Below are 17,684 nucleotides of genomic sequence, written 5' to 3'. Positions count from 1 at the left end.
CTCCTAGGCCTTTGCACTGGGAAGGGGCAGAGGTAGGGTCTGGACCAGAGGAGGAAGGGCAGGGCAGGCAGTGGACATCTTGCCGATAAAGGCTGGGTAGAGAGCAGCACACCAGGAAGAAGCTGAGGCCAGACGCTGGGGATGGAGGGCAGAGGAAGATGGGTAAGAGCGTGAGTCCCGCGGGTGGGCGCAGCCGGAGGGGAATGGGAGCCGCCCTGGTCCAGGGCCCACAGTATCCGGGACAGACGTGCCCTGGGGCGGGCCTGGCACTCGGTACCGGGGCGAGGTGAGGGAGAGGCTCTGAGGGCTAGGGCGATGAGAAACGGCAGCGGGGCGCGCGGCCGCAGCTCGCCGCACACCCTCTCTTCCCTTCTCTCCCCTCCCGGAGGCAGCGGAGCAGGCGGGCAAGGTTCCGGGGGTGGGCGGGCTGGGCGGGGAGGAGGCGGGGCCGCCGCACTGGCTTCTCCCGGCCCCTCCCGCCCGCAGCCAGAGGGAGTGGAGCCTCCGCCAGCTCCGGGGGGCGGGTGCCGGAGCAGCGCAGCCCGATCGGTCCGCAGCGCGACTAACTGGAAGTCGGCGTGGCCGCGGGAGGCGGACGATGGGGGCAGGTGCCGCCGGCTGCGCCATGGACCCGCCGCGCCTGCTGCTGCTGCTGCTGGGGGTGAGTGCTAGCCGGAGGGGCGCCCGTTCTCTTTCCCTGGACCGGAACCCTAGGGGTCCAGGTTTCCCCGAGGGAAAACAGAACCAAGCGCTGGGCTCCCAGATGCTGGGGATGGATGGCGGGAGAGGAACTCCGATGCCAGGGTCCACGGAGGAGCGTCTAGGGTTCTCAGGGCGCAGAGGAGACCCTGAGATCCAGGGTAGAGATGCGGACCAGAGGTGCGCACGGATGCGGGCACTCCGGAACCTGGGTGTGTGGGTGTGGAGGTGCTGGGAGGGTCTCAGAGGAGGGGGTCCTGCGGTTCTTGGAACCTGGGTTCCTTGGAAGAGGGCGCTTGAATGCCAGGACCTCAAGGCGACCCCCCCCCCCCCAGCATCTTGATTTCTGGGGGGTCGTGGGACAGAACCCAGGCTAGAGAAGGATGAGGAATGCGACGGGGACTAGGGATGTGAGGGGCAAGTGGGGCTGGAGATGCGGGGCTGGAACAATGGGGAGGAGGTAGGAACGACCGAGGGGACCGGGCAGCGGACAATGGGGACTGGCCAGACAATGGGGGGAGGGGCGTGGGAGGCAGAGCCTCGGGGAGTGGGGGTCGTCGGGTGAAGAGAGAAAAGTGGGTTGGGTAGGGCAAAAGAGGAACGGCGGCGAGAGAGGTAGAGAGATGGAAGCAAATGAAGGAGGACGGAGAAGGAAGAGCGGCCCCTAAGGTGGTGGGGCCCCGCGGGTGTGCCGAGGGGCAGTGCGGGGCGAAGCGGAGCAGAGGAAGGGCCGTTTTCCGCTTTTCCGCTCCCGTCGTGCGCTCTTTCTGGCGGCCTCGCCCAGTCGGGGAATTGCGCGGGGGACGGGAGGCTGGGAAGGGAGCGCCCACTTCGCCGGGGCGAACCCTGTCCCCAACCCACGGGCTGCTCCGAAGCGCTTAGTCTCGCGTTTTGAAGAAGCGCGGCGGACAGGAGGGGAAGGAGTGGGCGTCGTCCGACCGGGTCTGGCGGCCGCCGGGTCTCGGGTGCAGAGCGCCCGGGACGCGCCGGGAGGGGAAAGTCCCGGCAGCGCGCAGCCCAGGGTCGCGGAGGCGGAGGCGGCCCCCAGGGGGCGCTGCGGTACGAGGGTTGCGCCCTCCGCAGCTGCGGGCGCCACTGGGGCTGCGCACCCGCCCCCCATTAAGTTAAGTGACCTGAGCGCCGCGCCCGCCGTTCCCTCGGTGGGGATTCCGCCCCTGCCCGGCCCAACTTTCGGATGCAGACGCTGAGCCCTGAATGAGACAGAGGTGCCCCGGACGCCCCGGTTCTGTCTGGGCGAAGGACTGCGGTCCTCTGAAGCATCTAAGTCCGCCCTGTAGTTCTGACAAGATATTCAGGATGGGTGACCTTGTGTGTGGCCACGAGCGGAGTGCCCCGGGGGTTTGGCATTGGAGGGGGTGTCCTCACTCTCCCTGACATCTTCACCCCTTATCGGAGCATCGCGCCCCCAGGCCCCCCTCTGACTGATACGGAGGCTGAGGCTCTGAGAGTTTAAACAACTTGGCTAGGATCCCACCGCCAGTTGTGCCAGAGTCCGGGCTGCACTGCCCCGCACCCGATTCCCAGCCCGGCACTGCCCATACCTTCGGAAGGGGCAGCCCGGCGTCCCAGCTCGGCGGCGGGGCGGGCTGGACACCATCCCGCGTCAGGCCAGCGGTGGGGTATGAAGGCTGGGGGGGACCGAGACCTTCTTCGAGCGCGGGCCCCCCTTTCCGCGGCTTAGCGGTGGATACCTGTGGCTTCGTCCGAGGGTTTGGGAGTGACGGCGGGCACCTCTGCTGGCAAACGCCGCGGGCGAGAGGCGCTTCTCCACCGGGAAGGGGCCGGGAGGTGGGACTGGGGTGGACAGTAGTCGTGTGGATCCCGGAGGGGCGGGCGGGTGTCCCCCGAGTGGAGGAGAGGCGAGGAAGGAGGAGAGCTGGGCGTGGAGGGCCTGGGGGAAGCGGACCCGCGCAGTCTGCCGCCTGCAGCCCCTGCGGCTCTCGCCTCCGCCTCGCGGCTCCCGGGCCGGCTGTGCGCACCGCGCGCTCCGAGTTCTGCCAGGGCCGGAGCGGAGCGAGCGCGCTGAAACCAGAGCGCGTCCCGGCGGGTCCGCGGGCGGGCGCGCCGGTAATGGAGGCACTTTGTCATTCAGACGTCTGTAACCGGAGCCGCCGGGCTGGCTAATGCGCCTAATAGGGATGCAGCGAGGGCAGCAAATAGGACGCGAGCGGCCGGGCGGGGAGGAGAGAAGGGGTTCCCAGCCGTCTGTACCATCCCGGTCCCACTCCCGTGCATAGATTCTTACCCGGGGGGGAGGGGGCGGGCGCGGGAATAAAATTGGCTGAGTGCCTACTATGTGCGGCTCATTGCCTGGGTAATTTCTCTTGCATTAGTGAACCCTCCTAAGGTGCCATCAGCGTAAATCTAGTTATTCCCGTTCTACAGTTGATGGAGCCGAACCTCCCAAACTTTCAGGCCCGAAACCAGGCTCCCGCAGTTAGGAAGCGGTGGAGGCTTTGGAACCGAGGAGGCGTGGCTTGGAGCTTACTCTGTCCGCCCTACGCCAGCCCCGCCCCTTTCTCGATCACGGAGGGCGTGACGGGCCCTGGAGGTTGCATCGGTGTCCTATGCCCACACATTTGGAACTGAGTCCCTTGGCCCCACGCAGCACAGCCCTCTCAGAGTCCCCATGCAGCATCCTCCTCCGTCATGAGCTCTTGTCCCCTACCCAGACTCAACCCCTGTCTGAAGGGGTGGGGAGCATGTGCCAGCGCCCCCCCCGCCCCCCCCCTCCCCCGCCCCGCGGGTTTGCAGCGACCTCAAAAGACCCTGCCCATATGTGAAAACTCTTCAACCCCATGGCGTGGCTGATGGCTCCATTCACCTAAAGAACCCTTTGCTGAAGCTGTTGTGAACAGTTAGGATTCAACACACTGAAGCATTCATATTCAATTCTTTCAACTATTTTTTGGTGTGTTTTCTATTTTGTCTAATTAAAAAAGCATTTTTTAGATTTTTAAATCAGTTTATCTAAGAGTACTTCCACCTTAGTTTCTTGAATGCCTTGAAATGGCAAAATAAATAAATAAAAAGATTGCATACATTTTCAAAACATGGGATGAAATCATTCAAACGGGAAATGAATAAATGTAATCATGTAAATCTCAGGCAATGCATCTATCATTTTGGTAAATTGGTCATTTTGGAACAATTAGCCTGGATCCTAGTCATCCCTCCCGGCTTCCCAGGATTGCCCTGGCGTGAACCAATAGAAGGTGTGGCCGGGGCCAAGCATCAGCCACGCAGCAGAGGGACCTCTGTGGTCCTCAGTTTCCCCATCCGTCAGAGAGGGGATGAAGGCAATCCCTCAAGTGTTTCCCCCTCAGCATCTTGGCTTCTAGAATGGCTGTTTGGGTGACATTTCCTTTCCCCCACGGGACTGTGGTTCCCCACAGAAATCAGGGACCATGTCGCATTGGAAACTCTTATTCCAATGCTCAGTAAATAGTTGTTGAATTACTTAACTTCAAGAAGAGCAACTACCCATCCTCCTTTGGGAAGCACTGAGGCTCAGAGAGATTGAGAATTTACCCCAAATAACGTACTATGAAGAAGCAGATCTAGGGTGTTTTGAAATAGGGAACATAAAACAAGCACAGGAAATACATGGTCAGTAATTACATGGACTCGATTCCAAATGCAAGAGTTGGGAGAGGAGAAAGGACACCAGCTGCAGCAGGAAGAGTAGGCCTGAAAGAAGATGGAGGAAGAGGAGCTTGTACAAGGCTGCCACCTCGATGACTATTATGCAATATACAGATTGCGTATCATAGAAATGTACACTTAAAACCTATATGATCTTACCCAGCTGGTATGGCTCAGTGATTGAGTGTCGACCTATGAATCAAGAGATCACAGTTCCAATCCTGGTACTGGCTCGATCCCCAGTCAGGGGTGTGCAGGGGGCAGCCAATCAATGATTCTCTTTAATCATTGATGTTTCTATCTCTCTCTCTCCTTCTCCCTTCCTCTCTGAAATCAATAAAAAAATTTTTTAAAGAAACCTATATGATCTTATTAACCAATGTCGCCCCAATAAATGTAATTAAAAAATAAATAAAATCACTTGCCAATTAGGAAATAGAGAAAATAAAGAAAGACCTCGGAAAAGAGAAAAGAGATTTCCCAAGCGTATGAACACCTTACTCATTCATGTAATGCTTACAGCAACCTTATGAGGCAGGTCCGGTCTTAATGACCTAATGCAGAAGATACTGAGGCACAGAGAAATTCAAGACTGGCCCCAGATCGCCTAGTGCAAAGCGATGAGCCAGGATACGGAGCCACAGAGGCCGCTGAGGACGAGAGCAGTGTAGCTAGCTCACACTTTCTACTCCAAGAATTGCCCTCCTGGTTCAAAGCCTCCTTGCACTCATTTCATACACCTTCCTACCGAGGCTAGTGCCATAGTTCCCAAAGATCCCCTGAGACCTAGAAGGTTAGAATGGTGCGAGAGGGGCCCTGCAGGTCACACTTTGGTAGCAGCAAGAGCTGCCCACTGATATCTCAGCAAGAAGGGAGGAGACAGAAAAAGTATTTTATTTTTTAAAATATATTTTATTGATTTTTTTTACAGAGAGGAAGGGAGAGGGATAGAGAGTTAGAAACATCAATGAGGGAGAAACATCGATCAGCTGCCTCCTGCACACCCCCTCCTGGGGATGTGCCTGCAACCAAGGTACGTGCCCTTGACCAGAATGGAACCTGGGACCCTTCAGTCCGCAGGCCGATGCTCTACCCACTGAGCCAAACCGGTCAGGGCAGAAGAAGCTGAAAGGAGAACTGAAGGAGACGATCGTGTGGTAGTAATTTGGGATAAAGAACATAAGGGCTTCACCGCACAGCAGCCCGGAGTAATCACGGGTGTGAATACTGAGTCCCTGAGTCACGGGGAAACCATGAAGCTATGTTCCAGTCGGGGAAAGGTGCAGCCACTCTGGTGAAAATGGAAAACAGGAGGTGACTAGAGCAGCAGCGCCTTAGCTCTCGGGAAGCTCGGCCATCCAGAAGTCATTCCGCCGAGTTCTAGTTAAGTGAGCTACCTGTTTAGTGCCAGGTACCCTGCCAGGCTCTGGGACAACAGCCTGGCCCTCAGGGAGTTGACAGTCCAGTGGGGGATCCTGTGAAGTGTCAGAGCAGACACGAATAGTCCACAGGGAGAACGCGTAACCGGGGCAGCCCGCCTGATCTGGGGTGGGGGTGGGGGTGGGGGGTGGGGAAGACATTGGCCCACTTCCTTGAGGAAGTGATACTTAAACGGAGCCCTAAAGGATGAAAAGAAATCCAAACAGACTCTTCTATAATCTCACGCGCCTCCTGGGGAAAGCCTGTATCTGGGACTCCGCCTACCCCCGAGACTTCTGGTCTGCAGATGTTCCCAGCACCATGTTCCTGCCACCTGGGAGGAGATGGTGGCAACGCCGAGGTCCCCCCTCCTGTGCTGCCTGCACCCTCCCTGCTGGTCTCTTGAGGACCAAAGGCTGCCTCGTAGACCCATCCAATCTGTCCACCCCCCTGCCTCCACCTAACCCTGGTGAGATCTCAGGATAGCTTAAAGGTCTGGAGCGAGGGGAGTGTTCTTGGCCATGACCTGGTCAGCGAGGAAGCGGAGGGATGTCCAAAAGGACCTTTAAGGCTCCCTCTGCTCCCACGACCTGAGAGCCCACACTTCCTGTCGATATCAAGTGGGAGCTGCGTGGTCTGGGGCCAGGGAAACGGGCTTGGGAGTTTTATTAGACATGAAGTATTTTTTTTTTTTTTTTAAGGAGCAGAAATATAAAGCAAGCTGCCAGCAGCCCCTTCCTCTAGGGAATCTGGTGCTAAATTGTTCCATCCATGAGCAAAGATGCCTCGGCGGCAGGAATCTGACTCCCCTTTCCCCTGGTTCCAGAGCTGTTCCCACTGGCTGCATGGGGGGCAGGGAGTGGGGAGGGCTGGTGACTGGAAATCAAACCCTCGTGGAGCTGGATGCCAGGTGATGACAGCCGCCACTTTCTCATCATCGATAACAGGCGACCCTTTCGCACATCTTGGCGCCACACTCTTGCCGATTGGCTGGTCTTTGCCCTGGCCCTGAGCTGCAGCCACCTCTATCTAGCTGGAGAGATGGAGGCAGAGAGGGAGAGCAGGGCAGGCCAGAGCTCCCAATGCAGAATCCGGATTTGAACCCCAGACGCCACCCCTCGGCCTCCTGCTCTAGGCTACAGTACCTCCTGCTGGATATATAATATGCGGAATGGTTTTCGAATGGAGGACCTGGAGTAGGGAGGGCCCTGCTGGCCTTTGTTAGAAAAAGGCTCCCCTCCGGGCAGATGCAGCCCTGCAGGTGTGAAGCTTAGGCAGTGGCATTTGGACTAAATTTCAGCTGCCAGTTGCCCCCTTGGCTGGAAGCCCTGTGCGAGCTGCAACCTGAAGGGCCTCCGCTGGGCCTCAAGCCTTCTTCTCCATGTGGTGTCTCCTTGAGGTTCCAAGAGCTGCTGTGACCCCGAAATGAGCTGTGCAGAGGGTCAGCCTGGGAGGCTCTGACCTCACACCCCCAGCAGCCTGCAGGGGTGCACTGCCCCCCACTGCCTTTCTTCTGGCCAGCTTTGATGTGCCTGATACCTCCCGGGTGAGCTCATCCGGGCCCAGGTGGTTCCAATAGGAGGCTTTGGGGAGGGGTGTTTGATTCCTCGGAAGATACCCCCTCCCCTCTCTCCTGCCAGTCTGACCTTCTGATCTCCCCCGACCCAGGTGTCCTTCGGAAGTGCCCAGGAGGCGTGCCTCACGGGCCTGTACACCCACAGCGGCGAGTGCTGCAAAGCCTGCTACCTTGGAGAGGGTGTGGCCCAGCCTTGTGGCGCCAACCAGACCGTGTGTGAGCCCTGCCTGGACAGTGAGTAAAGGGTGGCAGGTGGGGGAGAGGGGAGAGGAATGGAAGGGAGGGGCCGGGGCTGGGGAAGAGAGGCCTTACAAGTCCTCTGCCTCCTGGCAGGGTCTCCTGCCCACAGCTGCATGGGCACCGGACATGGGTCTGATGCAGGATAGGAGGCAGAAAGGGGAAGCTGAGAATGGATGAGAGAGGTATGCAGAGGAAGGAGGGGGCCTGATGGGGGACCCCAAGGGGGAGCCCCTTTCCAGCCCCCAAGCAGAGAAGCCGGCTAGAAGAGTGGCCAGGTGGGAGGAGTAGCTGACACTAAGATGAGCTAAAAATACCATCCGCACTGCAAAATCAATGGTGTTTTGGGGGGAGGGGAGGAGGATCAAATACTGGCTGCCCTGGAGACTGACCTTGGGGGATCCTGGGAGGGTGTGGCTACCCCTCCTCCCAGGCCAGCTGTTCTCCAGCTCTGACTAAGGACAAGAGCTTTCCCCAGGCAGCAGGGGTGGGGGTGGAGCACTATAGGGATGGCCTTCTAGTGGGGAGAGGGGCACTGTGGCCATTCCTACCTGAGATTTCCTTGGGGAGAGGAGAGAATCCTGTCTTCCTACTGGGTGAGGGAGGCTGCGAGGTGGTGCATCTGGAGTCTGTGTGCTGTGGAGTCAGGGGTCTCAGCTCTGCTGGCTGCCCCCAGCCTCAGTCGCTGTCTTCGGGCTATGGCAGGGGTGGGCAAACTTTTTGACTCGAGGGCCACAATGGGTTCTTAAACTGGACCGGAGGGCCGGAACAAAAGCATGGATGGAGTGTTTGTGTGAACTAATATAAATTCAAAGTAAACATCATTACATAAAAGGGTACGGTCTTTTTTTTTTTTTTAGTTTTATTCATTTCAAACGGGCCGGATCCGGCCCGCGGGCCATAGTTTGCCCAGGACTGGGCTATGGGCTCAGTTGCTCTGTTGCCTACCCTTCCCAGAAAGCTTTCCTCACCGTCAGATCAGATCTGCCTTCTCCCAGCCACTCACGGCCCATCCAAGGGCCTGTGGTAACCATATCCAGCTATTCTATAATCAGGCTGGGAACCCGGTACAGCAACTGGGGACTGAACCCACCTGCCAGCCTACTCTTACCTCTGGATGCCTCCCTACCACCTCTACCAACACCTGCGTGCCCAGCCGGCCTGGCTCAGTGGGTGAGCGTAGATCTATGAACCAGGAGGTTACTGTTTGATTCCCGGACAGGGCACATGCTTGGGTTGTGGGCTCGATCCCCAGTGTGGGGCGTGCAGGAGGCAGCCAGTCAATGATCCTTATCATTGATGTTGCTATTTCTCCCTCTCCCTTCCTTTCTGAAATCAATAAGAATATATTTAAAAACAAAACAGGAAAAACCCTGCACACCTCTCCATCCTTCAGACAAACACAACTCCTTGGTGTTTCCCAACATACTCTTTTCCTCTCTCTGTGCTTATGATTCCTACAACTCCACCCCCCAGCAGAGGGATGCTGGGACTGGGTGGGGAGGCTGGACATCCTGTAATGTTTCTGTCATCTGGCCACCTGCCCTGGCCCTAGCCTAACAGGGTTTCCATCCCAGGGACGGGTTGGCCAACTATTGCCTACCCCGGAAGCTCCCACGACTGCCTCTCTCACTTCCTAGACTCCATCCCAGGGCCTCTCCTCCCTGGACCCGAAGTCTCCCCGATGGGCCCCCACTCATCTTCCGTGAAAGCAAAGGGTGGGATAGAGGAGCCTGGGGGAGGGAGGTTCTGGGACCGGGAGGGGAGCAAGCTCAGAGGTGGTGGCAGGAATCCTCCTTCCCATTTCCTCCTGCCCCCCTCCTCTTCCCTCCTCCCCTCACTCCCCAGCAGCTGCGTTAACAGGCTGCCTTTACAAGCCCACTTTATGGAATAGAGACCCCAGTGGACTTTCTATCCTCAAACGTTTCCACAAGGAAACCCATTAAGCTCCTGCCTTCATTCTCTGCCAAAAAAGACCACATTTTCCCCACCCCTTAAAACCCTTTCCCAGGAGTTTTCTGCAAATTTTCTGTATTTTCCCATGAGCAAGGCCCTCCCTTCCCCTTCAGGGTGACTCTACCCCGCCCCCCTCGGCCCCCCACCACATGCCAACCAGATAGGAGCCTCTTGTTTATCTAAACTGGAAGTAAGTCCTGCCTCGGCTGATTGTGTGGGAAGTCCTTTCTGCTGTCTGACTGAAGTCCACCATACTTATCACTGCCCACCCCAGGGGCCCGACCTTTATAGATCCCTGTGTGTCAAGCGCTTTGCAGTGGAATTCCACTTATTCCTCACCACAACCCTGTGAGTGGAGATATTTTATTCCCTATTTTACAGAGAAAGAAAAAAGCTCAGAGAGGTTACGTAAAACACCCAGAGTCACACAGCCAATAAGTGACGGAAGCAGTTTTGAATCCAGATCTGCCTGATTCCTAGGAAGAAAAATACAGGGCTCCCTCTGCCAGAACGGACTCTGTTCTCTTCTCCCCCCAATTTATTCCCCTTTCACCTCTGTCTGGCTTTCTTCTTTGCTTCTTTACCCTCCATCCCCACCCCCCACCCCCCACCCACCCAGTGCTCCATGTTGTCTCTTGGGGCCTTTAGAGAGGGCTGTGATCAGACCCCACAACAGGCCTTGATTTCCCTAAAGTGGCGTCTGATACTTTCTCCACTTCTGCTTCCACATTCTGAGCAGACCTTCCCTGGTTCTCAGGTCGCTAAACCCCTGCTCTTCCTCCCCTGGGAGCAAGGATGCATCCTCCTGGATTCAGATTGGCACAAGTTCTCCAGCCTGGGCCTCCTCTTCTCTGGCACCCCTGGCACCCCTCCCCCCATTATTAAGAGAGCTGCCTTAGGAGTGAGCTTGGAAATCTCCCCTCTATGGCCTTTGAAAGGGCAGAGGACGATATATGCAAGTCCTTCTTTCTTTCTAGCTCCAGTCCCTCCTGCTGTACCTGAACTTGCTTGCCAGGATTCCCATCCTACCCTCCAGCCTTTCAGCAGCGTGGGGGAGCGCCATGGGTGGGAACTTAAGCTGTCCAACCCTAGTTACTCCCATTGGGGCCACACCTGAGCTTCCCCCCCCCCCCCACCACTACCTGTGGAAGGGCAGCTGGGGCAGGAGGCGCCATGCCTGGGCCGGGCTCACAATCCAGCTCTGGCCTGCGGGGAGGGCTGGGTGGGAACCACCTGTAGATTATTCCTTAATCTTGCTGGGAACTCTCTAAGAGAATTTGCCAAGTAATTTACCTGCCCCAGCCTCAGGGCCACGGCTTCCCCGCCTGGAGCAGGGGCTCCTGTCCCCTGCCTCCTTCCCAGTGGGTTGCCACCAGCTTTCCCAGACTTGGGAGCAGGGCCCCGAGGGGAGAGAGAGGGTGGGAATCCATGAGGGGGCCAGGCTGAACCAGGGAGTCAGCGCCCTGGCAGAGGCCCTGGCAGAGGTGGGCGAGGGAGGGAGGGCAGGAGAGCCTGCAGCCCTGGCGTTCCAGCTGCCCAACAGGCAGGCGACTGAAATCTGGGCCCACGAGCGCTCCCCCACATCCCTTCGCCCGCAGGCGTGACGTTCTCCGACGTGGTGAGCGCCACGGAGCCCTGCAAGCCGTGCACCGAGTGCGTGGGGCTGCAGAGCATGTCGGCGCCCTGCGTGGAGGCCGACGACGCCGTGTGCCGCTGCGCCTACGGCTACTACCAGAACGAGACCACGGGCCGCTGCGAGGCGTGCCGCGTGTGCGAGGCGGGCTCGGGCCTCGTGTACTCCTGCCAGGACAAGCAGAACACCGTGTGCGAGGAGTGCCCCGACGGCACGTACTCCGACGAGGCCAACCACGTGGACCCGTGCCTGCCGTGCACCGTGTGCGAGGACACCGAGCGCGAGCTGCGCGAGTGCACGCGCTGGGCCGACGCCGAGTGCGAGGGTGAGCGCGCCGCGGGCGCCCCCTGGGGGCCGGGGGGGGCCAGGCCTGGCTTGAGCGGGGGCCACCTTCCCTGAGGCCTGATGGAGGGGTGGCTCCCGATCCTTAAAGGCCCCCTCTCCCTCTTCCCTCCTTTGAGCTAAGCGTGTGGAAGGCCATCCTCCTCCTCCTCCCAGGCCCAGCTGCCACATCTGGCTGACCGCTGGCACTGGGCAGGTGGCAGATAAGCAGCTGGGCAGTGGCCACTGTGACCACAGCTCAGGGCGGCTTCCTGAACCGGAGAAGGGGCTCGAGGACCAGGAGCTGGGCCCCTTCGCAGGGAGGCCTGGTCTAGGTCCATGGCGGTCAGTGGCTCTGGGACCTAAGGCGGAATCCACCCTGTCACTTGCTCCCTGAGGGAGAGTCGTTGGAGGGGTCACTCCCATCGGGGACCCCAGTTTCCTCACTGGGCAGTGCTGTGGGTTAGAGAAGGCGGCCTGCCTGCTTCAACCTGTGGTATCTGGGAGGGGGTGTGTCTACAGTCATTTTCTGTTTAGCCGGGGATGAAGTTGGGCCCAGGGACACTAAGGAAGTGTGGGCGTGGGACTTTGGGGTGGAGGGGGAGTGGCAGGAGCCCCAGGATGAGAGGCGGGGTGCAGTGAGGCCTCAGCCCCCCCTCCAGCCCCCAGAGGAGGGTGGGAGGGAGTTGTGTGTGCCCCCCTGAGCCAGCCCCAGGCCCGAAGGAGGTGGGGTGGATCCTGGGATGGGAGGAGAGCACGTGGCAGTGAGAACAGACGGTGTGGGTCTCTGGTTGGTGCCCTGTCTCGGGGAGATGGGCGGGCTTTTCCGCTGCAGGGAGAGGCCGGCTATGCTTCACCCTGTGGCGGGGCCTCGTAGCTACTCCCCTAACCCTCAGGATACCCAGCAGGCAGTACAGCACCTCCTTGCATCACCCCAAGTGTGATGGGAGAGAGACAGCCTCGCCTTGGTCTGATGAGGGCGTCAAGGCCCCAGCACCCATTCCCAGGAGAGCCCTCATTCTGGTGGCGGCAGCACAGCCTCTGCCTTTAGTCGGTCCCCAGTCAGATGGGGGGGTCTCCCTTGTGGGGAGCCTGCAGTCTGACACTGGCTCCCACACAACCTTCCTCCATGATCTCTGGCTCAGGCCGAGGGGCTGTTCAGTTGGGCTGAGCCAGGTGTGTGCGTGACGCTTCCTTGTATTGGGCTGGGGGGTGGGAAGAGGATGGGGGTACAGAACATGATGGTTCCGGTGGTTCCGGTTGCCCTGGGCCAGGAGACAGGCAAGTGGCGCCAGGCACAGGGCAGGGAGGGAGTCTCAGCTGCTGGCAACAGGCAGGCACCAGCACAGCTCCCTGGGCAGGTCCAGACCGGCTGGTGGGGGGACTTAGTCAGCGGCGCGGTTAAAGCAAAGAAAGGTGGTGGCTGGGGGAGGGGTGGGCTCTGCCTCTTAGGGGCACTCATAGACCCCTCCCAGATCGCACCCCACTTTCCCAGCCACCCTGGAGGGGGAGGGTCCCCCTGAGAGCTGTGTTTACCCTCTGCCCCTCTACGCGAGCCTCTGAAGGGTTAAGTGTGGGCTGGGGGCAGAGGGACCCTTCAGGAAATGGAATTTGATTCACTCCCTGGGTTGCCCCTTCCCCTGCAGTGCATTGTACTTTCTCGCATATACATTTCAGGTGTCAACATGGTGACTCACTCACCCTTGGGGCAGGACCCCCCGCCCCCCAATTGCCTAACCTGGTCCCTCTTCCCACCCCCAGTCTGGCAGCTCCCATTCCGGAAACGGCTGTCAGGACCTGCCAAGGGCTTAGGGGCTGGAATGCTAGTGGACATGGCCACATCTGGATCTCATCCCCAGCCCCCACCGGGGGGATTGGAGCAATGTGGGGAAATGCCCGGGACAGCTCTGTCTTCAGCCCGGCCTGTCCCTTGCCACCCGCTCGCAGCCCTTCCCCACTGCGATGGTCCGGTTCACCGCCACACCTTCAGCTGATGAGTGGGGTCATCTGAGGGCTCAGGCTGCCCTCCCCAGTTCCCCAGCAGGACAAGAGGAGCCCCACCCCCCTCCTGGGTCAAATGCCCTCTTTGGGGCTATGAAAGACAGGGCTACGTCTCCTCCCTTTTCTGCCCCGCCCCCTCCCAGCACTGAGTTGGGGGAATGGGGCAGCAGATGGCAGTCCCCTTCCCAGTGCCAGCCAAATGGATTCCAGATTCACATCTGGGGGCCTCACCCCTCAGAAGGTGCTGAAAACAAGGCTCTTTGAAGCATCCTAGTCTGGAGCCAGGAGGCCCAGAGACCATTGGGCAGTTCTGACTCCAACTTGGGTGGGCAAACTGGGAGCTGGGTGAGGCTGAGCTGAAGGGCAGAGCGCCTTCCCCATCACCCCATCGGTATGTCCCGTCCGCTTTCCCCCCCTGCCCTAGGAGTGGGAAGTGAAGACGGATCCGGTAAGCAGCGTTGCCCAGACAGGCACCCCCAGGCAGACCAGAGCCCACACCCCAGGGAACTGCCCCCAGCTGGGTGACAGAGTGGAAAATCCCGCCCACTGGTGCCAGGAGATCCCTGGGTCCCCTGCCAGAGAGGCTGGCAATACCCAGCTGGCATGAGAAGGCCTAGGTGGGTGGCAAGGCACGGTCTCCATCCCCCGAGGTGCTGGGCAGTACCTGCTTCACCCGCCCTCTCTCCACCAACAGCCTGCCTCCGGCCCAGGGAGGGTTCCGGCTACTTGATACTCTTCCCTGGGTGGCACGATCAGAGGGTGCAAGGGCCACGCGGGGCAGGAAACGGCTAGCCGCTGTCCAAGGACTGGCTGGCTGGAAGCAAGCTCAAATGGCATCCCCGCCCTGCCCAAGCCTAGAGCTAAGACAACAGAGACTGGAAAGGAGGCTGAGTGCCAGCTCTGGGAGGGGATTGGGGGAGGGGAGTACCCGAGTACCCTCATCCTTCCTTAGGACAGGGGCGACTGAGGCCATTGGGGCAACCTAGGGCCAGAGAGGTCACAACATTTCCCAGAGTGACTCCAGCTAGAGGCTTCCCGGGGCTGACGCCCTCTTCTTTGTGTGCCAGGTTCTGGGCCCCCAATTTCTAGGACCACAGCTACCTCCGGGGTGGAAAGGAGCTTAGAGACCATCTCACTTAATATCCCCATTCTATGGGCGGGGAATGGAGGGGACCTAGGTCTCCTGCGTCCCAGGCTCTTGCTCTCCACGATATGGGTAACACCTGGAGTGGGCTGGGGACTCGGGACTCAGATCACCAAGGGAAGGGCTGAGGGGAATGGGCGCTCAATCCTGTCACCGTCCCTCCCAGAGCTCCCTGGCCGCTGGGCCACACGGGCCACACCCCCAGAGGGCTCGGACAGCACCGTCCCCAGCACCCAGGAGCCCGAGGTACCTCCAGACCCAGACCTCGTGGCCAGCACAGTGGCAGACGTGGTGACGACAGTGATGGGCAGCTCCCAGCCCGTGGTGACCCGAGGCTCCAACGACAACCTCATCCCCGTCTACTGCTCCATCCTGGCCGCGGTGGTTGTGGGCCTCGTGGCCTACATCGCCTTCAAGAGGTGAGGGGCGGGGCAGAGGAGGAGACCTTTGCTCTCAAGGTGGGCTTTACTGTGACCTTGACCTGAAAATGCAGACAGACACTCTTAACCCCAAAGCAAGCTCATCCTCACTCACCATCAGCTGCTCCACTCCCAGGCGTGGCAGTCAGCAGGCAGGGAGGGGGACTGCCCCTGTCCCTCCAGGTGTCAGCACCGCCCACTCTCTCCCGCCCTCCCCCACGCCCCCCACTGCTCTCCCCGCTATGACTCAGCCGAGAGCTGAGCTGCACACAGTAGGCTTGCTCTACCAACTGCCTCTGTCCTCATTCCCTGAACCCCATTGACCCACACAGGTACCTACACGTGCACGCGTCTTTTCCTTTCCAAGTCACACTTGGGGGGCTGTGGCATCCACATCCAGAAAACCAGGACTGCCAGAAAGCATTTTAAAGTGTTTAAGTGCATTTTTCATTCTTAAAAAGAAACAAAACATCAAAGTAATATAGGCTTGTTTGGGAAAATGCACACAAGAGTAATGTCTTGTGAAGCCAAAAGCAAAAGCTCCCTTTTATCTCCTCAAATCCTACCCCTCTCATCATCGGAATCTGTTTGAGTCCCTTCCAACCATGTTCTGTGCATTTATAAACACATGCACATAAAACTTTCTAGTTGCATGTAAACGCGCAGGTTTAGCACCACTGGGATCACACTTACATATTCTACAACTTACTTTTCACCAACCCCCCTCAGGCGAGCTTTCCTTGAGACATACAGATCATCCGGTCATTTCTAACCACTCACGCAATAATATGGGTGGGTCATAACGTATTTAACCAGTTCCCTGTGGATGGACATTTGGCTTGTTGGCCGCTTTTTCTTAGTGCTTGTAATAGCAGAGGAAGTCCTTGTACTCCATGTGTCCTGCCCACATGTGCGAGCATTTTACAAGAGTAGATTGGGCAAGTGGAATTCTGGGAAGTCATTTATTCATGCGTCATTCATCCCAGGAGCATGTATTGAACCCTTGCAGTGTGCACCGAGCACTGGGCGCCCCTCTGCCCTCACGATGCTTTCCGTGTAGGCCCGGGCCACTATGCAGAGAAAGGGGAACCTTAGGCACCGTGGCAGGGGTGATAGTTGGGTGCCCACTGAGCCCCTGGCTCACACATCAGATGCCTTAGCCAGTGCGCCCCCCACCCCCATCCCCCCTGAGGCTGGGCCTGTCCTCTGGCTCCAGGTGGAACAGCTGCAAGCAGAACAAGCAAGGAGCCAACAGCCGGCCGGTGAACCAGACACCCCCGCCCGAGGGAGAAAAACTCCACAGCGACAGCGGCATCTCTGTGGACAGCCAGAGCCTGCACGACCAGCAGCCCCACACGCAGACGGCCGCGGGCCAGGGTGAGCCGGGGACTGAAGCAGGGCCATTAGGGGTGATGGGTGGAAGGATGGGAGAGTCGGGGTGAGGGAAGTCCTTTTCCCAGAGCGACTTGAGAAATGGAGGCTTTGACAAACTGGAGCATCCAGACTCATCAAGCTAATTGTCCCCCCTAGGGCTAATTACTCCCCCAAGTGGCTGCAATTAGCCTCCTGCCCTGGACTTCTGGGGAACAAGTAGTTAATTATGTCCCCTAATTAGCGGCCCAGCTCCAGGACACTTGCTACAGCTGAGTCTGGGACTGAGCAGTCTTGTCTCCTCCTCTGTCTTGGTTAATTGCTGGGGGACGACGGAAGGGGTCAGGGGGTGGAGATAGTGCTGGACTCTGGGTGGGGAGGCTCATGAGTCAGCATCCCCCCAGACCTCCTCCACAGCTTGCACCCCCCACTCCCCCACCGATCCAGGATCCCATCTTGGCCATCCCTCTGCCTGTAGGCCCCGGGGAAGGGCAGAGGGGCGCCCAGGGCTTGGCGGGTAGTGTCTGACTCCCCCTGGTTCTTGGCAGCCCTCAAGGGGGATGGAGGCCTCTACAGCAGCCTGCCACCGGCCAAGCGGGAGGAGGTGGAGAAGCTGCTCAATGGCTCTGCGGGGGACACCTGGCGGCACCTGGCAGACGAGCTGGGCTACCAGCCTGAGCACATAGACTCCTTCACCCACGAGGCCTGCCCTGTCCGCGCCCTGCTCGCCAGCTGGGCCGCCCAGGACAGCGCCACGCTCGACGCCCTCCTGGCTGCCCTGCGCCGCATCCAGCGAGCCGACATCGTGGAGAGCCTGTGCAGCGAGTCTACCGCCACGTCCCCTGTGTGAGCTGACCCGGGAGCCCTGCCCTGCCCCACATTCCGATGACTGATGCTCCAGCCAACCCCCGGGGGTCAGCATCAGAGCTGAGCTCCTGTGGGCAGGGCTGTGGAGCCCGGGCCCCTAAACCACAGCCCTGCCATTGACCCCTTGTGGCCCCATCGCTTCGACCACACTCCCTCTGCAGCGCCAGAAGTGCCCCTGCCCACCCTGCCCCTGCCCCTCACCATCTCCAGCCTTCCGCTCCTTCTCCCCACACTCCTAGGCGGGCCAGCTCCTCCCACCATAGCAGGTGTCAGAGCTGGGGGGCTGACACCAGGGATGGTGTTGGGGTGATGACAAGGCCCCAGAGACTCAGAGAGAGACTGAGGAACCAGAGCCGTGGACTCTACACTGTGAAC

General features: G+C 59.2%; 1 protein-coding gene across 1 annotated transcript; it reads left to right on the top strand.

The window, feature by feature from the left end:
* Positions 1–598: 598 nt before the first annotated feature.
* NGFR (nerve growth factor receptor) lies at positions 599–17,297 on the top strand (the record flags this gene model as incomplete). The annotated part of the gene is made up of 6 exons (XM_081109705.1): positions 599–661; positions 7,453–7,594; positions 11,152–11,511; positions 14,819–15,071; positions 16,288–16,448; positions 16,991–17,297. 6 exons carry the CDS (start codon positions 599–601, stop codon positions 17,290–17,292), a joined length of 1,281 nt encoding a protein of 426 aa, XP_080965831.1. The 3' UTR covers positions 17,293–17,297.
* Between the last annotated feature and the right edge of the window lie 387 nt (positions 17,298–17,684).

This window comes from Myotis nattereri, assembly GCF_964212035.1.
Source record: "Myotis nattereri genome assembly, chromosome: 16".
NCBI classification, from domain to species: Eukaryota; Metazoa; Chordata; class Mammalia; order Chiroptera; family Vespertilionidae; genus Myotis; species Myotis nattereri.
Note: the sequence above shows the minus strand (reverse complement) of the source record. Positions and strands in the feature narration are given on the sequence as shown.